At 44.1% G+C, this 22,356-nt stretch overlaps 1 protein-coding gene across 1 annotated transcript in view; it reads left to right on the top strand.

The window, feature by feature from the left end:
• Nucleotides 1-21,997, top strand: part of ptp4a2b (protein tyrosine phosphatase 4A2b) — a 34,574-nt gene extending 12,577 nt beyond the window's left edge. The window contains exons 2-6 of the mRNA XM_006631209.3: nucleotides 6,638-7,348; nucleotides 9,019-9,111; nucleotides 14,844-14,974; nucleotides 17,903-17,977; nucleotides 19,294-21,997. Of these exons, the coding sequence (XP_006631272.1) occupies nucleotides 7,253-7,348; nucleotides 9,019-9,111; nucleotides 14,844-14,974; nucleotides 17,903-17,977; nucleotides 19,294-19,405 (507 nt within the window). The 5' untranslated portion in view covers nucleotides 6,638-7,252 and the 3' untranslated portion in view covers nucleotides 19,406-21,997. The remainder of the gene's footprint in view (nucleotides 1-6,637; nucleotides 7,349-9,018; nucleotides 9,112-14,843; nucleotides 14,975-17,902; nucleotides 17,978-19,293) is intronic.
• Nucleotides 21,998-22,356: the final 359 nt, after the last annotated feature.

Here is a 22,356-nt window from a genome sequence, read left to right as displayed (position 1 = left end):
AGCTTGTGTTTTTTACGGGAAACCCAGGTCTTGCTTGAAACCCTCAGATGCAAAGAGCTGGCAGTTGAGTTTCCAGCAGGTGGCTGCGATCGTGTTGCTGGCGCTCCACTGCTGCGTTGGTGACAAACATCTGGATCGACCATAGAGAGGAGATGGCCGGACCAGTGCTGGACTATAGTTCGAATTGCATTTGTTTCTTGTTCCTGGGACTCTAGATGACTTATTCCTTATGCACCAGGTTTTATACTGCCTTAAACGCAAAGCCCTTCCTGATCCACTTGATTTTCTGCGTTTTAAAGATGCAGAGAAGGTGTTACACCTGGTATCTTGCCGATCTCTTCACATGCAGCTCTCGTACTGCCTGTTGGAAAGAGCCACAGGTGATGGAGCGCAGTGTGCTGGAAGTGTTTTTATTGGTGCACATTGTACTCTGTTCCTCTAGTCAGGGGCTTTGCTTTGAAATGGTAGGTCATGGGTCCAGGGTGATAACCTGTTACTTTCTTCTGGATAGTAGGATTTATCCTCCTGCATGTGACATGATTCATAAGGCCACTTTCAAGTGTACAGTACAGACTCCTAGCTGTTCTGGTGCTGGGAATTCCCCTCAAACCCGATAGCTCTGCAGTTTGGGGATACGCTCTCACATGGCTCATTCAGTAGTCCAGTTCCTATATGGGTTTTGTTTCTTTAAACTTTGATAGCATTTGGTTATGGGATCATCACGAGTCTTTTAATTAAATTATGCACTTGTTAAATAAACTGCTGGAGGTCTGATAATGTAAATTCTAACATGTTGTGTGTGGGGGAGCCGAAAGTGAACTTTCGGGTTTATGATTGGACAGCTATGGCTTATCTTTCAAGATAAGTCTTTTAAATGACTATTTCTGTGAAGGGAGTTGAATCAAGGTGATAGTAATGTGTGAGAAATATGCGGGGGAGGGCTTAAGTATTTGGTTACTGAGGGATTACTTTTTCAGATGCATTTGGTTAATGTTTTTTTTGCAAAGCTGCATGGTAGTGTGCTGTTCATCAGTAGGGACCAACGCTTGTCTGAAAATAAGATCCCGTAGGATTCTGTGAGATTGGATTGTGTAGCAAATTGACCGTTTAAATTTTTTTTCTAAGATGTCTGATTTCTTTCTAATGAAATTAGTTATAATCCATTCTGGGTGTCTACGGCCCTTTCTCTGATCATCTGCAGTTGTCGAGTCTTCGTGTTGCCCGATATCGGTGGCTGCCTCCTCCCAGGTAATTGCCAGAGATGGTTTGGGGAGCAGAGGTGCAGGACTGGGAGCAGAATGAGATGCCAGATCGCTGGCGCATGGGCAGGGCCAGACCAGGAAAGACACCAATGCGGAGAGCGTAAGTGCTTGTGAGGTTTCGCATATAAATAGTGCAGGGGCCAGAGGTTCCCAAGCCTCCACCTCTGATTATAACTAATTAGTTGAGAAGCCAAATAGTCTGTATTATTTCAGATCCTTAAGTTATAATAACTCCTTACAGTTGTCCTGCTTTTCAGGACAAGCGCTTTACAGGTAATGGGGACTCCCCTCCTTCACCACCAGTGTACAGCCCCACCTGGAGGATGCGACAGCAGCCAAATTTGCACCAGTGCGCTCGCCACACACCAGCTTCCGGTGGGGCGGAGAACAGAGTGATGAAGCCAGTTCAGAGAGGGGGGTTATGAGGTGACTGTGACCAGGGGGAAATGTGGACAGGACACCGGTTGAAACATACCTGGGACTGAAGCTGCCCAAGATGAATGCACTTTTTTTTAGATGATTCCATACAGCCCATAACCATAAGCTACCCAAAGTAATGGATGCCAGAAGTGAAGACATTTTTTTAAGTATTATGTTAATGTTGCAAAAGCTCTGAAGCCCGGCTCGCGTGGCACTGTGTTCTTGGAGCTGTCAGAGTGTTCGTTCCTCTTCGTGAGGCAGTGTCAGGGGACGTATCGGGTTGCCCCGGCTGGTACCCACGAGTAACTGTACCGCTGGTCTCCCGGCTGGCGCGTCCGCCTGGGAGGAGAGGCGGAGCTCCGGTGCTATTTCCAGAAAATGTCATCTGCGCTCGGACTGGCCGTCTCCCGATTCCGGCACCTAGGAACAAATGAGCTGCCTCTGCTCCGTCTCCTGCCCTGGCGCTGTTTTGAAATCTCATACTTCTGACCTTTCCCGGGTCACATTATATTCCTTTATGGGGGGGGGAGAAGGGCCAAGTGTTGCTTTCAGCGTGTGGCCACGAGCACTGGCACATCGCTGAGCCTGCCTCTCGGATTTGGGATTGGTTCTGATCTTGTGTTCACCTGGGTTTCCTCCGGGCACTCCGATTTACTGCCACGGTCCAAAGATGTACTGGGGGGACAGTTGGGTTCTAGGGAAATTGGACCTGGTGGACGTGTGTTTATTTGTGTGTGTGTCCTGTCACGGAACTGGCATGCTGTCCAGGGTATGTCCTGCCGAGACAGGCTCCCGCGGCCCTGCTTTGGATCAGTTAAAAGTTGACCTGTTAGCAGGGCTGCACCTTTCTTGTGCCTGTTCTTTCCTTAGAGGGATTACTCTATATAACCCAGTTAGGGAAATTCTCACACTGATCAGTCATTTTGTACAATCACTTGATTTTCTAGTAGAAGCAGACGCAGTCGAAGAGTTTTTCTGAGAGCAGTCTTGTCTTAAGGTTTTTAAGAAGATTACATGGAATTTGTTTTCAGTAGGTCAGATTTTATGACTCCCTGTAAGACATGACAGTTTTTATGTTTGTATAAATTAGAGCAAAGCAGTAAGCAATTACTCCTCTTTATACAAACTTAATTGTCATTTACATCCCCGAATGTTTCATTGTGGATCTCTGCCTTAGTCCTGTTCTTGCCTTTCAGAAAAGTGCATTTTCCAGACAAAGTAATCAGACAAAAGGACGAAAATGGCAAGTTTTTCCAAGATGTTCGCGTCTAGACATATGGAAAGAGGTTGTTTGCTGAGGGTTGTGAAACCAGCTTGGAGTCCCCTTCTTAGTATTTGTATTTTTAGCACTGTTGATATAGTGTTTCAGTGATGAATGGAGGATTTTATTTAAAGATATATTAAATCATTTTTCTTTATTTAGGGTCTTGCTACACTACATGAACATGTTGGTAACTTTGGGACATTTTTACTTTCATAAGTTCAAATCCTAACAGCGAGGAAGACTTATTTTTTTATTCATAAAAAGTGCTGAGGACATAGTAGTTCTAAATAAGCCTCATTTATCTACTTTTCATAACTGATGTTCATCACTACTGTCTGGTACTTTTCAACAAGATTTCAGAAGATCGTTCATTCAGAAACATTTTAATTTAATTCGCATCTCCAGATAGGTGAACAATAATGGCAGATGACATTTCTATATGTAGGTGCTTGAAGAAAGATAAGTGTGTTTTTATCATTTGTTTGGGTTAATGTCTTCTCTAGCGGTGCAGTGCACAGTAGCTCCTCCTCTGGATCATTTGTAAAGGAAAGGTGTTCCTTACAAAGATGTGTTGAGTTAAAGGTTTGTGGAAACCTTCTGCAACCCCCCTTTTCTCTTTACCCCTGGGGGCTCATTCATGGGTGACTCAGTCGCAGCGTCTCTGTCGCATGAAAGCCCAGCATCCGGATTGTGGAAATTGCCAGCTCACTTGAAAAAGAGAGCGCATCTGACACTGGGTAACGGGAAGTCTGCATTGCCCAAGACTCGCTGGCTTCAAGGGGTACGAGGTGAACCATGTGAAACACTTGTAGTCTTGGTCTGTTAGGTCATTTGTGTTTTTATTTCCCTGAGTGCTAGAACACAAGTGATTGTAGCCTTCACTTGAGGGGATGCTGCAATGGTGTAGCATTAATATAGCAGCAGTTTCTATGCACAGGGTTTTAAAAGGATTTTAGTCTAATTTGGTTTAAAAGCAGTGGGACATCCATTGCTAATTTCATGGTCAGTGTTTGCATCGATCCAAAACTTGGAAGCACTGTCACCCTCTGATCTGAAGCAGTCTGTAGCACTCCTACACTAGCATTTATATCTGTTTATTAATTTGATTTTTGAATGTGCATGTTTTAAGCAGGACTAAAAAGCAAGCTTCTTAGGCCTGTGTTCAGTTTGAAATGGAGAACAGAGGAACCTTGCTAGAAAGTGTTGAACTTACCAGGAAGCCGTTTTTGACAGATGTGAATTCCAGTGTATGAGCTGTGATGGAAACCTGCTGAGGCTTCTTGATACAGCTCAGACTCTTCTGAGCTCACATCCACTCTTGCCACATTAAAAACTCACACCTGAAGTGTTCTTCAGTTTCATATGCGGTGTGCAGGGCAGGCCTGCTCAACATGCAACCTTTCTAGGCCACTGTGCTCCAGTACTTCTGTACAACCAGCACTTAATTGTTACACTGATCCTGCTGATTTATCCATTAAATATTTAACAAGCTGGCTGTAGCAGGCTATGGAGAAGATGGGGGGAAAGGTCATCAAGATGAGTGGGTGTGTAGAACAATGATCCTCATTGCTCTGGATCCTGCAGGCTTTGCAAGAAACCCAATATGCAGTAATTTAAACATCTGGAATGTTGTACCTGTGTTTGTAATGAGTTCAGTGAGCCATAAAGGTCTTGGGTAGAGAATGGTTATTGGAAGATGACCAATGGTATTGGCCTGCCTCGGTTATCACTTTATAAAGACTCATAACAAGATGATGGTTTTTGATCAGTTTAGGTTGTAATTTCTTCCGTAGACCTGGAAGGCTCCAGGTCAGCTTAGTGTTCATTCCGAGCTTTTCAAACCAGGAGATGCACGAGTGTAAGCCCCTGCTGTACCCTCGCTGTCGGTGAACAGCCCTGGCAGAGACAGGTTCGTGCTGCTTGAGAGCGTTTCCTGCAAAGCCTCGCGCGACAGCGCTCGTAGAGGGTGTGTGTGCTCCAGTTAGCCGAGCCACAGCTCTGCCTGCGAGCAGCTGGGCAGCGAGTGTTGACGTTGTGTGGTCTGGGAGCTTCACAAGCACGCTGGTGCAGGGCCTGGAGACAGGAGCACCTGTCTCTGCTCCTGTGGGCTGCCATGTCCCCACGAGAAAGTTCACAGCTAGATGGGGTTTCTGGGTTGCTCTTTTTTTTTCTTCTTTTGCATGTGGTCTTTCTGCTTTGTGATGTAGCGTTTGCAGAGTTCTGTACCCAAGCACTGTAATTTCAGATGTCATCTGTCAGTGAAATTTGCATGAGTTCCTGGCAAAGGGGAAGAGGTCTGGCTTTTACAGAAACTCCAGCGATGGTGCAGTGAGATAGCGAGCTGTAAGCAACACACAGAGGCAGTGACCTATGCAGGTCTGTACGGTGCTATTTGCTACGCCTGTAAATAAAACTGCAGTTGCATAGAATCAATATAAAATGAACCCTACAGAAAGTGTCAAAGGTGTGGTGGTAGGGAGGAAAAACTGTGAAATGCTCCACATATTGCAAATTAATTTAGCTTTTATTTTACTTCATTTCTTTTCACTTTAATTTGTGGGGTCGGGATTTTTAAAATTTAAGATTCCATAAATTTTACTATCACAGTGTCTGTTGGTTATATATTTTAATAATGTGCAAGATTAAAATACTGTTTCTTAAGTTATGATATGCTTTGCTTTCCAGACAGCTCTTTAAGCAGTTCTAAAGTAGTGCTGCCATGTTGGCCCTATTTTTGTCGATCCCGTGAATTCCGTTTTTAATTGATTGGTTAGTAATTAGTCAGGTCTTAAAATAGCCGCTACTTTTAAAGCTCTGCATTGGATCTCATCCAAAGCACAACTGGAACTGAAGTGCAGGTTCTTGTTGGGCTTCTGCCACTGCAGACGTGCTTTTGAACATAAGAGCCAGGGCTCTTTGAAGTCTTGCCTCTGTGTAATCTGCACCCTTGTGACCAGTTTCCACACTGATGCAGTTTTAGAGAGTTTTGGTCCCAGCAGGCTTCCGGAGCCAGGATGCATTCTAACAGAACCTCCTCTCTGAGCAAAACAACTTGGCCTGTTCAGTGCGTGGTGTTCGTGAGGATTTCAAAAAGTGAGAGGAGAAACTTTTCAGTTTTTACGCCTGTGAAAACAAACTTTATTTGTTTGTTCACATGACCAGGGAGGCCCTTATTATTATTGCTTGAATGGAGTTTTGTAAGCCTTTGCTTGCAGTGCTGACTAGTATACTTTTCAAACAGTCAAAATGGATTCCAGCCCCCGGTGTCTCCTGTTCAAGAGCATTGTGGTGACAAGTGAAAGGACACAGGCATGCTTTGGTGAGAAGGCGCCTAGTGGAGGACTTGTAGTGTTCTGTTTTAGTCACACCTCGGGAGTATTGAGTTTCAGTGTACTCCAGAAATGTTTGGTGCTATAGGTTTACCTGCTGCAAGGGACCAGGCTGGTGTGTCATGGGACAGTAGGCACTTCGAAGCTGACTCGAGTGATGCAAGGGGACCACAGGTTAATTAGTAAATCTGCTCCCGTCTTGAAGCGAGCTCCTGCTTGCGAAACCTCAAGGTAGTACGGAAGATTTTAGGATTTTTTTAAAAAGAAACACGGCTGACTCTCTGAAAAATCCCAGTTCTTGAAGCGTGTGACTGCGTTGCACTACCTGACCTGCCCTCTCCCCCATCTCTGTTTTTCTGCAGTGTTTCTGTGTTGATTTGGTCCGCACATTTATGGCGTTTCTGAGCGTCAGCGGAGACTTCTGCCAGGCACAGCACCTCGCCTTCGCGGACAAGTGAACCGTCGGTTGTCCTTGCCGAGACTACGCCGCCCGGAAGCCCCCGTAGACGCCCTTGGACGCCAGCAAGCTGGGACTAAACTGCTGCTGTTACCAGCCCTGGGGGGACCTTCGTAGTCGTTGGCACACGCCCTGTACCGTCACAGGCTGAACTGTCTTCTGACTCCACCCCCTCTCTCTAAACCTCCAATCAGACCACCTCTCCTGAATGGGGTAATCTGTTGCAATTGTCTGATTGGATGACTGAAGGATAGTCCCTCCCCCCCTTTTCTTTTTCGGGGGCATTGTGGACTTGACACCCCTTATTGCCCTCCCCCTGTTTCCTCTCTCCACATCCTGTTACCCCCCCCCTTATTTAAGTTTTGTAATTTAATTTTTATATATATATTTCTACTTGGCACATTTGCCGGTAAAGAAAAAAAAGTCCTCGCTGACATCTGAGCCAAAGTCCACTTTTTTTAAAATTTAATTGCAATTTTTTAGACCTTTTTTTGGCGTAGTCTTTTCTTTACTTGCCAACATGAACCGTCCTGCCCCCGTCGAGATCACCTATGAAAGCATGAGGTTTCTAATAACCCACAATCCCACCAACACCACTCTGAACAAGTTCACAGAGGTAAGTCCCAGTGCACTGTTATCAAGTCATATTCAGACTTAATGGTTGAGGTGTCCTAAATTTGAGAGCCATGAGTCAGTGTTTTATGTACACCTTGGATGTGACTTTTTTCATCCTCACTGTTGTAAGATACCCCCACATTTTTCTTTTGAGGTCTTGAGGTCCATTATAATTATTCCTTACACTTATAAAGCACTGTTTTGGACACTCCACTCAAAGCGCTTTACAGGTAATGGGGATCCCCTCCAGCACCACCAGTGTGCAGCCCCACCTGGATAATAATAATAATAATAAACTTTATTTTATATAGCGCCTTTAAAGGTGGCTTCTCAAAGCGCTTTACAGGATGACAATAACAATAAATAAGAAGACTACAACAATAAATAAGAAAATTTCACAAGACAGGACACAATTATAATTACAACAATACAACAATAACAATAGAGGAGACCGTGGAAGATGGTATTAAGAAGAGCAGAGGGGTGAAGAATGGAAGCAGTTAAGTAAAGGCTTTTCTGAAAAGGAGGGTTTTGAGTCTGGATTTGAAGGAGTTTAGAGAAGGTGACTCTCTAATATCCTTGGGCAAGGAGTTCCAGAGCTTGGGGGCATAGCAGGAGAAGGCCCTGTCGCCCATACAATGTAGACGGGCTTGGGGGACAGTAAGGAGGGCAGAATTTGAAGAGCGGAGGTTGCGAGGTGGGGAGTAGGGCGATAAAAGTTCAGACAGGTATTGAGGTGCCAAGCCATGTAAAGCCTTGTAGGTGAGCATGAGGATTTTAAAGTCTACGCGGATGATGCAACGGCAACCATAGTACACCAGTACGCTCCCACACACCAGCTCTCAGGGGGGAGAACAGAAGAAACCAGTTCAGAGATGGGGATTAGAAAGTCATGACTGGTAAAGGCCAGGGGGACATTTGGCCAGGGTGCTGGGGTAACACCCCTGCTCTTTTCAAGAAATGCCCTGGGATTTTTAATGACCACAGAGAGGCCAGGACCTCGGTTTTACATCTCATCCGAAGGACAGCTTTTTATATATTAGTGTATATAAGTAATAGCATTCTATATGGTGTCCCTGTCACTATATTGGGGCTTTAGGGCCCACATCGACCGCAGGGTGAGCACCCCCTAATGGCCCCACTAACACCTCTTCCAGCGACAGCCTGTTTTTCCCAGGTCTCCCATCCAGGTACTGGGCAGGCTCAGACCTGCTGAGCTTCAGCTTCAGCTGCTGGCAAATATACAGTACATAGTGTATATAGAGTTTATAAAGCAGCTTTTGTGGCGTGATGTTCACTGCCTTAGTGGTTATTTAAGACCTGACTTTCAAGATAGTGGTTTTCTTGAAACATGTCTAAGGTTTAAGATCAAGAATTGTGATATTCATTGCTCTTCCATGCTATGCCAAGTACTTTGTGACCAGTTGCAAAATGGCTTTTGCCCAACTCTGCAATGTCTAGGATTTAGGTTGAGTCCCATATCCCTTGCAGATCCTTATTTTGTGCGCGACTGCAAAAGATGAAAGTCTCCTTATTTGGTCGGTCAGGCCCTTGTTGCATTCAGCGGTCTGGCAGCCTGTCACCCCTTTCGTGTGGTCTCATGATGGCGTTTCTGAGAATGGTTTCTCACAAAGCTGTGATGACTGGTTCTCTGCTTTCTCGGCTTCTCAGGAGCTAAAGAAGTACGGAGTCCACACGCTGGTCCGCGTCTGCGATGCCACTTACGACAAAGCGCCAGTGGAGAAGGAAGGGATTCAAGTCTTGGTAAGAGACCTTTCTGTTGCTCATTGCCATGTGATTCTGAAGTTTCCGTTCATGAACTGCTCAGATGAACTTTCTAATGTAATACAGATGGACCTTCAGAGTGGTCAGCACTCTTTTTTTTGCATACGCATATTTATTTTGCGCCTTGGCATCTATGCGAGAAGGCAGTGACCAGATAAGTTTGCGGTATACCTCGATCACACTATGCTTAACATGCAACTGCCTCAGTCTGGGGTTTTGTTCATAAGACTTTCATACAGGAAACTACTGCCGTAACATTGCTCTTCCACAAGTCAAGATTGCTCTGGAGACCTGTTGCACTGTGCAGAGCTCTGCTAGCTGATACTATGCTGATCCTTTTGTGCAAAATAGCGGTTTTTAAGCCACGTGAAATACTGTAAGCTGCTTTAACATAGCTAATTTTATCTTCTTTTACGGTAAAAGAAATGAAGCCAGAAAGACTTTTTTTCACAGAACCGATTTAGGGTGAATTTGAGGAACTGTGGCAGTGACCACTCACTCTGGACTGCAGCAATTTTGTGAAGTCAGCACCTTGACGGAAGTGTTCTGCTTCTGTTGCAGCATCAGACTTTTAACATTCCTCTGCGTTTATGGTTTGTGGCAATTCTTTTCATCTGCCGGAATATTGGGTGTTCGTTAAGCATGTACAGCAGTGCGTATGAGAGGGCATGGGTGCTGTTTGTATAAGGACTCTAGAGCTGTTTGCAGGAGGGGCTTTTGGTAATTGTGGAAAGTATACTGAAATGCTGGCAAGGTACAGTACCTTGTCCCTTACTAACCATTCAAAAGATGAACAGACCCCTAGCGAGTTTAACTTCTGGCTGATTTGAGTTTCTCCCACGTTGGTTAGGGGACACATTTATAAATATGTGATTCAGGGTATTTTAGCTGCTGTCTTAGATGGTGTTAACAAGGGAATTCCCGTCATCTGTCCAGGAACTATCATGCAGAATATGAGGCTGACGGCAGACAAAGGGTCCTCTGTTCCTCTTGTTCACGGATGCCTTTGCTTTAGCTAACCTCCAGCAAAGTTGCAGCTGACAGCCCTGCCTGACGCCTGCAGTTTTCGGGACTCCTCGTCTCCAACGGGGAGTAATCCATGGCCTGCCGGTCTCCTCAAAGCCGATTCCCAGATCCTGATGCAGCTGTCCGTGCTAAATATAAGTTGGGACTTTGCTGGCCGGGCTGTGCCCGGTGTTCTGTGACTGTGTGGGGAGGAGTACCTGGGTTGCTACAGTTTGGATTAGGACACGTCGCACTGAGGAACATGAAAGGCTTCCTTAGGCTCTTTCTTGAAAGGGCCCAGTGGAGTAGTAGGCTGATGGCGTCTCAGACATTATGCTGTTTCCAAAGCATGTTAGGTGTGTATTTTTAGATGTTGCATTTAGCTTTTGTCTTCCGATGGTGAGTGACCTAGACTCGCCTTTCAGGAGAGCCGGGATGTGTGCAGCCAGCATTACGTGTGCTCAACATTACAGAAGCTAGGATCTGCCTTCTGTCTTCCGGTCTTCACTGAAGCTGGGGAATAGCTAAAGCTGAATCCACCCCAAAGTGGACAGCAATGACGAAAAGATATAACAAAGTAATGGCCTACTCGCCTACTCCCCGCTGGGTACACACGCAAAAATCCCTCCTTGCCAGTCTGCTTGTGCACAGTACACCTTGCTTTTATTGTTGCATTAGCTGGGATTAAATCAAACTGCTGATATACCCACCAGTATCAGCCATGTCACATGTGATTGGAAGGTAAATGAGACTTCAGATTTAACCTCGGCCCATGTTGTTTAGTGTGACTCATGTTGTTTAAAGACTGTTCATGGCTTTAGAAATAGTCTCTCTCTGTGTTCTAATAATTTGACGACATTACCATCTAGTTGGAAGCTGCAGCTGTTTTATTTCTGTCACGAAGACGTGGCCGAGTCTGTACGCTAAATTAAACACTTGGTGCCTTTCTTCTCGTCCGGTCTTCCAGGTCACTGTTCCTTGGTGTTAATCTCCATCTCTCCCATTGATCATCTTTCTCCACTTACAACCCTGTCCTCTGTCCAAAGAGCAGCTCCACTCAAATCAATTTTCCATCAGATTTTACAGTAACTCATGTTTTCACCTGCCCCTCTCTTGCGCTGAGTGATTATGGAAAAAGATATTTGAGCAGCTGCTAATGTAATGATAGTCTTTCATCTTTGGTATTAAATTGTTTATGTGCACGGCTGAGGTCTAGAGGATTAGCAAAGACTCCTGACCATTTTCCAAGAGTGCTTACCGTGAGCCCAGCAAGGATTAATCTAAAAATATATATAAAAAGCAATAGTGCCTGTGCTTTATTACTAGGTGACAAGTCGATGTTAATGCTTTGAAAATAAAAATGAAATCTGTGATTCTAAATCCACCTCTGATCTCTTCCACTTGACATGAGCCCCACTTTTTCACTTTGCATGCCTGTTGTTTCTCCATGACCAGATCGTGTGATTTGCCTTTAAAAAAAAAACTTTTAAGTATAACAGTTTTGTGACCATTGTTTGCGAGGAGGATGCCCTTTTACTAATCTGCTTGGAGCTCGAGTTCAGCTTAGTGAGGACCAGACGATTATTTATGCCCTGATATATAAAACCATTGAATTGAAAGAGGGTGTACTTTCTCTTTCCTATGACTAACTTTTTAAATATTATAGAACAAAACACACATGATCTGTTTTTGGTATTCATAATCATAAGAATTTAATTGATTCTCATCGGGTAAAGTGGTTAAAATTTGCATATTGCTATGTACAGCACATCCTAAGCATGTTCATTGGTGTGTGTATGGATGCTCAGTTTCGTGTACTCATTAGGGGAATGTATAACATTTCCATTAAGGTCTTGCAAATTAATCTTTATACAGGTGGATGAAGTCTGGACGTTAAGCAATCCACAGCAGTGCAGGGTGGAAGACAACCAGCCTCCCCTGACAGAAAAGCCCTTTTGACCTGTCTTAAGTCCCATCAGAGAAACTCGATGGACTCGCAAGTTCCACCAGGCTAGAAGCCCAGATTCCAAGTCCCTCTGCCTTTACATATTGTTGTAGTATTAGGAATGAATGAGTTATTTAGCAATGTTATTTTTGTGTCTGATACAAGAATACAAACACTTGTTTTCATGAAAACATAAAATTCAGGCCACAAAGGTTTTACGGGGGTCGTGGAACACAGTGGGTTTCTGTGTGCTCCCCCTGGTGTTGAGCTGAGGGCTGTACATTAAAAGAAGGCTGCAGCAGTGCAAGTGAATTTCTGAAAGTAAAGGACTTGATGCCAGCAGAGGTAAATTGAGAAGCCTTTTTCTGTTACATCTTGTAGTGCTTAAATTTAGAAAGGTTCTTTGTATTGGCTTTAGGTGTTTTTTTTCAAAAACACAGCTGTAGGTAGTCTTAAAGGTTGTTTTTTTTTTTGCCTTTGTCAGCTGAACATCAGCAGCTTCTGCTGTCTCTCCTTGTCTGAATCTTTTCCAGATCGTCTCCCCTTGTTCGTGGAGCAGGGAAGTCGATTTTTACCAAGTTGAAGTGATTCAACCATTTCAGTAACTGGGTCAGGCAAGACCTGAACCCCCATTAGCCCAGCCCACCCCCACCATGTGCCTGCAGTGAATCTGATCCTCCCTTACTGAAAGGGACTGAGGTAGTCTTTGTCCAGGAACCGGAGTGAATCAGAGCAGGGGGCTGAGTGAATCTCTCTGGCTGGCGAACCTGAGGTGTCTGAGGTGCTCTAGATATCTGTAGGCGTTCTCCCAGTCAATGCATCAGACTTTCACAGACCCCTTTTCTTTGTCCTTCTTTGAAACATTCGTACAGAATGCCTTGGTCAAGGTTTTCTGCTACGAGTCGAGTTTGGATTCGTGTAATGCAGAGGAACCTCTGCGACATTCATTTAGCGGTATGACTGTGGCTAAAAGAAAAGGGTTATGAAAGCTGAGAACAAAGCATGGCTGTCTTCCCACAAGTCAACGCTTTGCTTTGGTCAATGACTTTGGAGTCTATGCACCATTCTGGAATTTTACCACTTCATCGGGTATAGATAAACCTAGTTCAGTGTTTGAATGCTTTCCTTGTATCATCATCACAGTTTGGGTTTCTGCCGAGAAATACCCGTGTTTCCTGGGTGTGAGGGAGGCGGGCATGTGGTCCTGTCATAAACAGCAGGGGGCCAGATGGGTTTTTTAATGTGCTGCTGTTGTGGAGTATGTACAGATTTAAAGCCTATAGACTACATAGTTGCAGTGGTTTTGAACTGCAAAATCGCACTTCATATTTTATCCTCCTTTTTCAATCTGACATCTAAGAAGCGCAGTGTGAACGCAGGTGTTGGTGGTGAGGGGTTTGGGGACTGTGCGTGTGGGCTGGAGCAGTCTGGGAGGTTCCAGCAGAGCATCAGGTGTCCATTCTGCTTTCTCTGCGGTCTGCGGACGTGAGTGGAGAAGCTCTGTCCAGAGGGCAGGCAGGCACTGTGTGGGAAGAAAGGCTCATCCACGGCTCAGCTGGAGTCCAGGCCTTTCAGCAGCAGAAGGAACTGGATGTCACCGAGAGCAGGCTTTTCTCCCCGCTCTTCGGGAAGCAGAGCTTTGCCCTTTGTCAGATGAACACTGACGTGACTTATACCCTCTGCAGTCTTCTGCAGTCATCTGTTAAAATATTTTAATGTTTGATGTGACGTGTGTTAATAGTTACATTTGTTTTTTAATGAAAATTAGGAAAAGCTCACAATGTTTGGACATAAGTTACGTTCATTAGTTATTTTTTTCCTCTTTCCCAAATATGGTCAGTATATAGCTGCACGCGTTCCATTCGTGCAAGTCCGCGGGAGTGCGAGGTGTATTCCCGTGGACAGCGGGATCCACAGGAATACAGCATCCAAGTCCAGCGTTGTGTGGGAATCCCGATTGGCTGGACTTGGGCCACTTCCACGTGGAGATCTGTGTGTTTGAGCAGTCCTAAAACACAAGCAGACACAGGCCAGTCTTCAGGGATGATCCCCCACCCCAGGTCATAGCTTTGAAACCCCCCAAGTGTAGAAAGGTACCTCCTCACTCCATGCCCCAGACAGGAGATGTCATCTGTATGTCACTCCCCTGGCTGCAGGCACGGCCTTCACCTTCAGGACTCTCACTAACTTCTATTGCTTAGTTGCGGTGTTGCAATTTTCCTGGAGATGGCATTGGTTTCTGGGGGGTACTCCCAAGTATCTGTGGCTCTTTGCCCTTATCACATTCTGAAGAAAAACAGTTTGAATTTCAGTGGAAGTTAAGCTCTGCCACATGAGGAATGTATAAGCTTGAATGTTGTTTGAATTCATTTAATGGGACAAATTCACTTTCTGTGCTTCAATAAAAACTCTTCAAATGGTATTTAGCTTAGTATTTGCATGCATCCTTGAGCACTGCTGTTCCAAAGTCTGACTCCAATCGATTGCTGTCTCTAACAACTTTAGGCTTATCTCAGAGGGATGTGAAGCCAGGAAAACTGTTTTGAAATGGCGCAGTGATCAAAGGTTTCCGGTTGTCCTGTGGCGAACCGGTTGTCTGTGTGCTCCGTTTACAAATGCTGGCAACGTTCAGTGGCGACCCCGCGCCGTAGTCTCGAGTCTTCTGATTTCAGGCTGCTCTGCTGCACGTTGGCAATGCCTTAAAACCGTGGCTCAGGTTTGAGCTGGCAAGTAAGAGCTGTCCTCCTCTTCCCTCTTTCAGGACTGGCCCTTCGACGACGGAGCCCCTCCCCCCAGCCAGATCGTCGATGATTGGCTGAATCTGTTGAAAACAAAGTTCCGGGAGGAGCCAGGGTGCTGCATCGCGGTGCACTGCGTGGCTGGGTTGGGCCGGTGAGTGGGCAGCACAGACCTGGACTTGCCGAGGATGGATGTGTGAAGACTAGGTGGCTTCCATTGGTGTGACGGGGGGAGTCGCCCTTCTGACGTCACTCTCCTGCCAGGCAGCCTGGCCTACAGGGAGCTAGTCTGCGCTCTTCCTTTAAGAGGCTTATAGCAGTCGGCCGCTGAGAAGACATTGCCATGCAGATCATTTCAAAGATGGGTAAAAGAAGTAGCTGTTTCTTGCAGATTTTTAGTTTACATAAGCATTTTTGTAGACTTGTGAATAAAAGTCATGTTCTGTTCACATATATAATATGGAACAAGTAATGGGTTTATTCCGTGCTGAAAAAAAGAAAGAGAACACAACGTTTCGGCCGTGGAGCCACGGCCACACCTGAAGAAGGCTCCACGGCCGAAACGATGTTTTCTTTCCTCTTTTTTTCAGCAGGAATAAACCCGTTACTTGTTCCTTTGCAGCCTACGCATGCTGACGCAGCTCCCCACCTGAACATATAATATGACTGCCATTGAACAAATTAGTTTTCTTTGTAAGCTTATCTACACTTAAAATTGCAAAATTGTACAGCTCTTTTTTTTGTAATGCTGTTGCAGGCTAAAGAACAGTCTTCATGGCCAAGAGGTCAGCAATACTCCTGCTCCTGAACTGTTCTGTATCAATACCTAACTGGAAGACCTTTCCTATTGTCTTAAGCATGATCCAGAATTCTGTTAAAATACTTATTGGCACTGAAACAAGGTACAAAATTACAAAATTTTTACTTCACTGGGCATTCTGTAGCAGAGATGAATAAACACCCTTGTGGTCAAGTATGTAGGTTGATTGGAATGGATTTTAAGGTCTCTTAATATCCATATATACATTTTTCAGGACAAAGTTTCTTGCCATTATTTTTCAGCTTTATAGGTGCATTTAAACAGTTCTGAAGACTTTAAAATGAAATAGAAATCACAAGTGTCATTTTCCTGTATTGTACCGTATAGTATGTATGCTGTCAGCGGCACTTAAACATTTGTAGTGAACTGCTACAAGTATTCATTTGTTTCATTGCCAATAAGTTTTTTTTTTTCCCTTGAAATAAACATTGTACAGTTTCTAGTTACTTGTGAGTGAGGCATTTGGAATCTGGATTTGCCACAATTTTTTTTAACTAGAAGCATTTATTGTTCTTCGAATGTTTTAATTCGTCCACCAATTATGTGAACAAAGGAAAATGACAAGTGTGAAAGCCATGTGGGTGAAGTCTGCATTTTCACTCTGTTTGTCACTCGGAGGATCCAGCCCACACACAACCTCAAGAATCTCCCTCCTGGGTCCTGCCCTGACCGAAGGAGGCTGAGCCGCTGTGATCTGGCACCCAGAGCCATTAGGAAAGACATAGTCAAATGAAAATGATAGGGTAATTTTAGTCTTCTGCGACTTGGGAGAAAAATTGCAAAATAACCACATTCCAAGTATAACATTGGTTAGGCCTGAAAAAGCCACTTAAATACCAGTGTAGAGACAACGAGAAAAACCAAATTACTGTGCAGGAGAGCCTGACTTTAATGGTTTTTTGTTTTTATTTTTTTCCTCTTTTGCTTAAACTAAATCCCATGACTTTTGTTTTCCTGTTTAGTGAATCAAGCATGCCCGGGCCCTGTTGTGGGGGAGGGGTGTGTTTTGCAGGGATACATTGCCGGACCTGACAGCAGGTGGCAGAAGCCCAGTGTTTCAGGAGGTTTCTTACTGTTCTTAACCACACATTTCCTTTCCCTGCTGTACGCCGCCGCTGGCCTCTCAAACACCATTCCTGGACGGCCTTATCTTCTGGGTTTTGTTCCAACCGGCGTTCAGTTCAGCTAATTATTTTTCTTTCATTAGTCAGGTATAGAGTTTTCCATAAGCCTTTTTTTAAATTAATTGCATGACGCATTGACTTCATTAATGGTACAGTTACCTAAAGTGTTACACTTATGCAGCTATGAAGACCAGCAGTGTAATTGAAAATGTGGGTGGAAGAAACGAGATGTTGCTAGACCACACAGGAGCCGAGTCTGAAGAGGAAGGGCAGTTCTAGTCTGGTTGCATATATCTTTATTTCTTCACAGCACTGCATGAATTCAGCAGAAGTGTGGTGATATGATACCGGTAGAGCAGAGTGACAAGTGATGGGTTTATTGACTTTATATGTTTATGTAGGTACTGTGGTATTAAAAGATTTTTAACGAATGGACTCTTCTTCCCGAAATATGTGACTTGGGCAATCGTTCTTTTTCCAGGAATTAAGTTTATTGCCTTACCAAGCTGCCTTAGAGTAGCATTTTGCTGTCGGCATTTATGGGCTGGTGAATATTTTATGACCCTGTTTCTGCAACTTGGGTATCAAAGAGTTTTTTTTATCAAACAGGATGGGTCTGGCCAACTACTGTAAATGGTTATTGGCAGATTGTGCGAATATGTGAGCATTGCATTGTTGTTGTAGCTTTTGGGTAGTAAAATGTTTTTGAAGTTGAAAGCTAAAAACTAGATTGTTCATGGCCAATCCCTAGTATGACATTGGCTTTTCATGTCAAAACAGTTTGTAATGTTTGGAACTTCCGATTAAGTGTTAATCTAAAACAGATACCAGTCTGTTTTTCGTAACCACTTCCTTCGACAGGTTGATTTTTTTTGTTCTCCTGAAGGCTGGTCTTTAGATGAACTTATTATACTCCACTATTTCCAAATTGCCTACTGCACTGCCATTTTCTTTTTTCAGTCAGCGTTTACAATGATTTGGAGGGGTCCAGTGCTTCATTTCCTTGGCGGATATGTCATGAAGCATCTTGAGCTTGTCAGGACCCTCGGTGACCTTTTGCAGAGAGGTTCTGTTCTCATTTGCTGTTGTTGCCGACTTCTGATTCCCCAGCGCTCAAATGCAGCTCCCTGTCTTTCAGAGCACCTGTCCTGGTGGCCTTAGCCTTAATTGAATGTGGAATGAAGTATGAGGATGCGGTCCAGTTTATACGACAGTAAGTTATGTTGGTCCTTGTATTGTGGGAGGGAATGCAGTGGGTGTATTTTAAGACACTAGAGCCAGTTGCAGGTGAAGGAGAGTGATTGTAATATGAATTACTGGGTTATACAATGCTATAGATTTTGTCCAGACTGAAGATTTCTAGGCTGAGGCTAGTCGACAAAAACTACCTATGGAACTGTCAGATCCCTTAAGCAGTACCGCTGAAAGACGTGTTAAAACTAGTTCCAGTACATATTTGTTCCAGACTCATATGGAAGTTAGTGTAGGACTAAAATGGAATTTTGTTTTTATGTATTCTTTAAGGATTGGAATTCTTTCTTGCTAAGAATTAGCTCCAAGTGAATTTACTCTGAAACTCCTCCTCTTTCATGGACTGGAATCTTTAAATTTGAAGGACTTCACTCATCCAAAACATTTCAAACTTTTCTTTGTTTCAGGTTGTGGTTTTCTTTGCTACCCTGTAAGCTTGTCAACATGTTTCTCGCTGTAGCTTTTTTAATATTTGCATAATAATCCCAGTTATTACAAGACCCCTCTTATTTTTTTCCTTCATCATATAAGCAGAATCATCTTAAACAGCACCGCATCACAAATCTGCTGCCATGGAGCTGACTAAGGATCTCTTAGCCTATTTACAATTGTGGTTCTGTTTAGTGTGTGTAAAATCATGGTTAATTTGGAGTGGCTTCGCTACTGTTTTTTACCAAGCAAGTCCATTGAGAACAAATTTTCATTTATTGATTCTGGGGACCCATTTATAGAGCTGAGACTTTACCAAATAACACTGAGTGCAGTGTCCTGCCTGGATTTGAACCTGCTACCCTTAAGCCTGGAATCCAGAGGCCTGACCGCTCCCCCATGCTGCTGCTGCTGCCTTGAATCTTGTATTTGTTGCACTTCAGGCAGCTCAAACTAGTTTATAAATTGTGCTCTTTACTACTGACCCCTTGCTGTAAAACAGTGACCTTGACTAAGAGAGAGCAAGCAATTTCAATTTCAAAACAGTTTTCATGCAATCGAGCATCAGCTGGGTTAGCACATGCATTTCATTCATGCAAAAAATGGCTGGGTCTTATCAGTCATCTTTGTCCTGAAAATGCTTCATGGGGCAGCAGGACGTTTGTATGAGCACGTGTGTAGGCGGGTGATCAAACGAGTGTTACAGGGGCTTCATTAGGGGCCAAGTTCAAAGCGTGAAACCGTACGTTTTCAAATTCCTGTTGTCCTAAAGACAGGACAAGGTGTTGCGTCTGGACACGGTCTTAGTGCACCTATAATCGAGACATTTTTCCCCTGCTTGCCTTTCAGGAAGAGACGTGGAGCCTTCAACTCCAAACAGCTGCTTTACCTCGAAAAATACCGACCCAAGATGCGCCTGAAGTTCAAGGACGCAAACGGTCACAACTGCTGCATTCAGTAGATAGAAAGTGGGTGGGGGGAGTTAATGATGATGATGATGATTAGAAAATTGAATTGAGAAAATTAAGAAAAAAATGCCCTCGCAGTCATGAGCCTCCTGCAGCATGGAACTACGTGGTCAGTCTGCTTGGTGGAGCGTGTTTTTAACAAAGGATAAATGTCTCTATATTTTAGCTTCATAATTGTGGTGAAGGATTCCATGTTGTTTTTTGTATCGTGGTTGGTTGGAACTTGATAGGTGATGGATTGTGTCCCTTTTGGATTGTTCTGTCTACCCTAAAAACAAAAATCAGTTTCTGTATTTTGGAGGGGTGGATTGGATCTTCTTGGGGCCAGGGAGCGGAGGGGTGCAGAGATCACTCTTTGGAAACCTCAGCAATGTTTTTAGTTCAGTAAACTTTTGCACAGTGTCCAAAAGGTTCCGGTTGAATGCAGTAATTATGATTTTTTTTTCTTGGGGGGGGGGGGTGAGGGAGGAGGTCAAATGAGATTTTATAATAAAGCAGAAATCGTTGTTTCTTAATCATCCTTTAGAGTTTTTATTTAAATTCTAGAATCACTATTGTTAAAGCTGCCTCCCTCCCTCTGCCTTTTCTCCCTCTCGGCCACCCCTCTGTCTGTGCCCCTGCTGGCAGAGAATGGGCAGTGCGGTTTCTCTGTGCCCTAGTCTGAAAGTGCTCCGTTAACGAGGGTGAAGGCATTGCTTTAGAAAAGCTTCTTCCTGCCCTTTTACTGTCCCAAGAGCTTCCTGTCATTTTTTTTTTGTCAACTAGATGACAATCTGCCAGTAAAGGTACTGCCACCTGCATGGAGAAACACAGGCCTCACCCCAGTCACACTGCTGGATTATAGAACGTTTCTTTCAACACCACTGTAAGGTGTCAAGAAACATTTAATGGCAACACTCATCTCATTGTGTATCTTAGTGTTTCCATAATTTCATTGTTGAAGGGGTGGGAGGATTCCCAGCCAGCCAGATCTCTTAAAAGCTTCCTTTAACGTTTTTAAATAAAATGAAATTTCTCCTCTTTTAAAGTATTTTGGACTTGGAAGCGTTTTTTCTTTCTGGAAGGTAGATATAGTGGACTTATCCTTTCAACTTGCTGTATGGTTTTAAAATCAAATTGCATGTCTTCACATGCTAGTATACCATGATCATGTTGGCACATACCAGCTAATTAACAGACAACCAATTATTTCGCCAAGCTTATTTTAAATTGTTTTTCCAAGCCTGGGTAGATTAAATCATTGTGGCTAAATGATTCAGCACTTTAGGAATAATTAGTCCTGGAGGAAACCTGGGAAGAAAGTTCGGCAGTATAAGTGAAGCTGTCTGGATATCTTCTTGTTCTGTGTTGTCCTAGTGCTGTTAGTTTCTCTCATTTCTGACTGTGAGGCGACGGCTTCTATCTGTAAAGAATGTGCTCATTCTCGGCATCTGTTTGACACTTGGCCTGTGGAGCAATTACAAAGGGGTGCTCTCTTGCGGCATTTTTTAACTGAAATATGAAACACGAGTTAAGACACTGAGCTAGAAATTACGTTCTCTTAGGCCCTTGGCCTGTCATTCTTATTTCAGCATCCAAAAAATCATTTGCCCACCCACCGCTTCAGTGGGGAGCACGGGCGATGCGATGTTCCAGATTGAGTTGTAGGTCAGGCCTACCCGGCTTCTACAGGACTGTTGATTTGATCTTATTGGCTGGTCTGCATGAAAGCTGCCTGGCGAGCAGGCGGTGACGCCATGGGGCCTCTGCACCGCATTTACAGGGGTGACAAGCAATTGAAGCCGCTTCTCGCATGAAGGGGTGAAACGCAGGTTATCCTCATCCCTGTCCCGTGCCAGTATGCCTTAATGCTAGTAGCTGCGGCCACTAGCGCGCTTGACCTAGCACACTGATGCGCAATATACATCAGTCTTTTTTTATTCCCCGTCAAGGAATTTGAGATTTACTGTAGTTGTTGCAGACAAATTGCGCCATTTTTATTTTGTAAAGTGACAATTACCTAGGATTCATTTTCAAACCCAGTCTCCTTTAATATAATGTTTCAAAGTAAATCCAACATTGCTGTGCGGTAGCAGTTGACTGCCTTTTGGAAATCTCTATTGGCAAAACTGCACCATAGGAAAGAAGACAAAGTCCGTTTCTGCTCCTGTGTTTTTTTTCCCCTCTTTCCTCATGCTTTATTTCTCAAACTGATTTTTCTGTTTTGGGTGTGTTTATACTAAGGGGGGTGTTTTTTTATTTAAATTGCAGTCTTTTAATTTTTAAGCTTTGTTGCGAAAGATGCATTGCGCATCTCTGCATTGTTTTCAGGAGGTCATGTGGATTTCCTAACAAGTTTGAAGGGGGCTCTTAAGAAGGCAGAGAATGGTTTAAAAAGAAAACTATGGGGTTGAACACATCCTAAGTGTCTGTTATAATCTCTTCCTGTTGACAGAATTTAGTCTATCATGTAGTTTGTGCCAAGTTCCATCACCGACTGAAAGAGCTGAGGGGCCGGGGACAAGGGGAGAGAACATCACTTTTTTTTTTGACGGCTTGTACATTTAGTAATCCCTTGAAATAAAGTTTTAAATCAAAGCAAACAATCGCATTGGAACTGGTATTTTTTTTGTGTGCGCACTCATGGACCTGAAATTACACAATCTCCAGACAACGGTTGTGAATGTAGGGCTGAGTCTTCTGCAGTAGCTGGTTTGGAAGACCGAGATGCCCATGAGATAGCTTGTTTTCCCATCGCTGTGTGAGCTGCACTGTTCAGCATTCTGGTTGGAGGTTGGTAAACTCTGCCTTGACTGCTGAGGGGCCCCCTATATCTTGCATTCTCTTCACAGATTGAACAAGATTGAACAAGGGCCCTCCATTGGGGCCCTCTTTTCTGATCGCCCTATCATCTCATATCGCCGACCACCTAATCTGCGTAACCTCCTCGTTCACAGCTCCCTTG

Source organism: Lepisosteus oculatus, chromosome 11 (genome assembly GCF_040954835.1).
Source record: "Lepisosteus oculatus isolate fLepOcu1 chromosome 11, fLepOcu1.hap2, whole genome shotgun sequence".
Classification (NCBI taxonomy): domain Eukaryota; kingdom Metazoa; phylum Chordata; class Actinopteri; order Semionotiformes; family Lepisosteidae; genus Lepisosteus; species Lepisosteus oculatus.
Note: the sequence above shows the minus strand (reverse complement) of the source record. Positions and strands in the feature narration are given on the sequence as shown.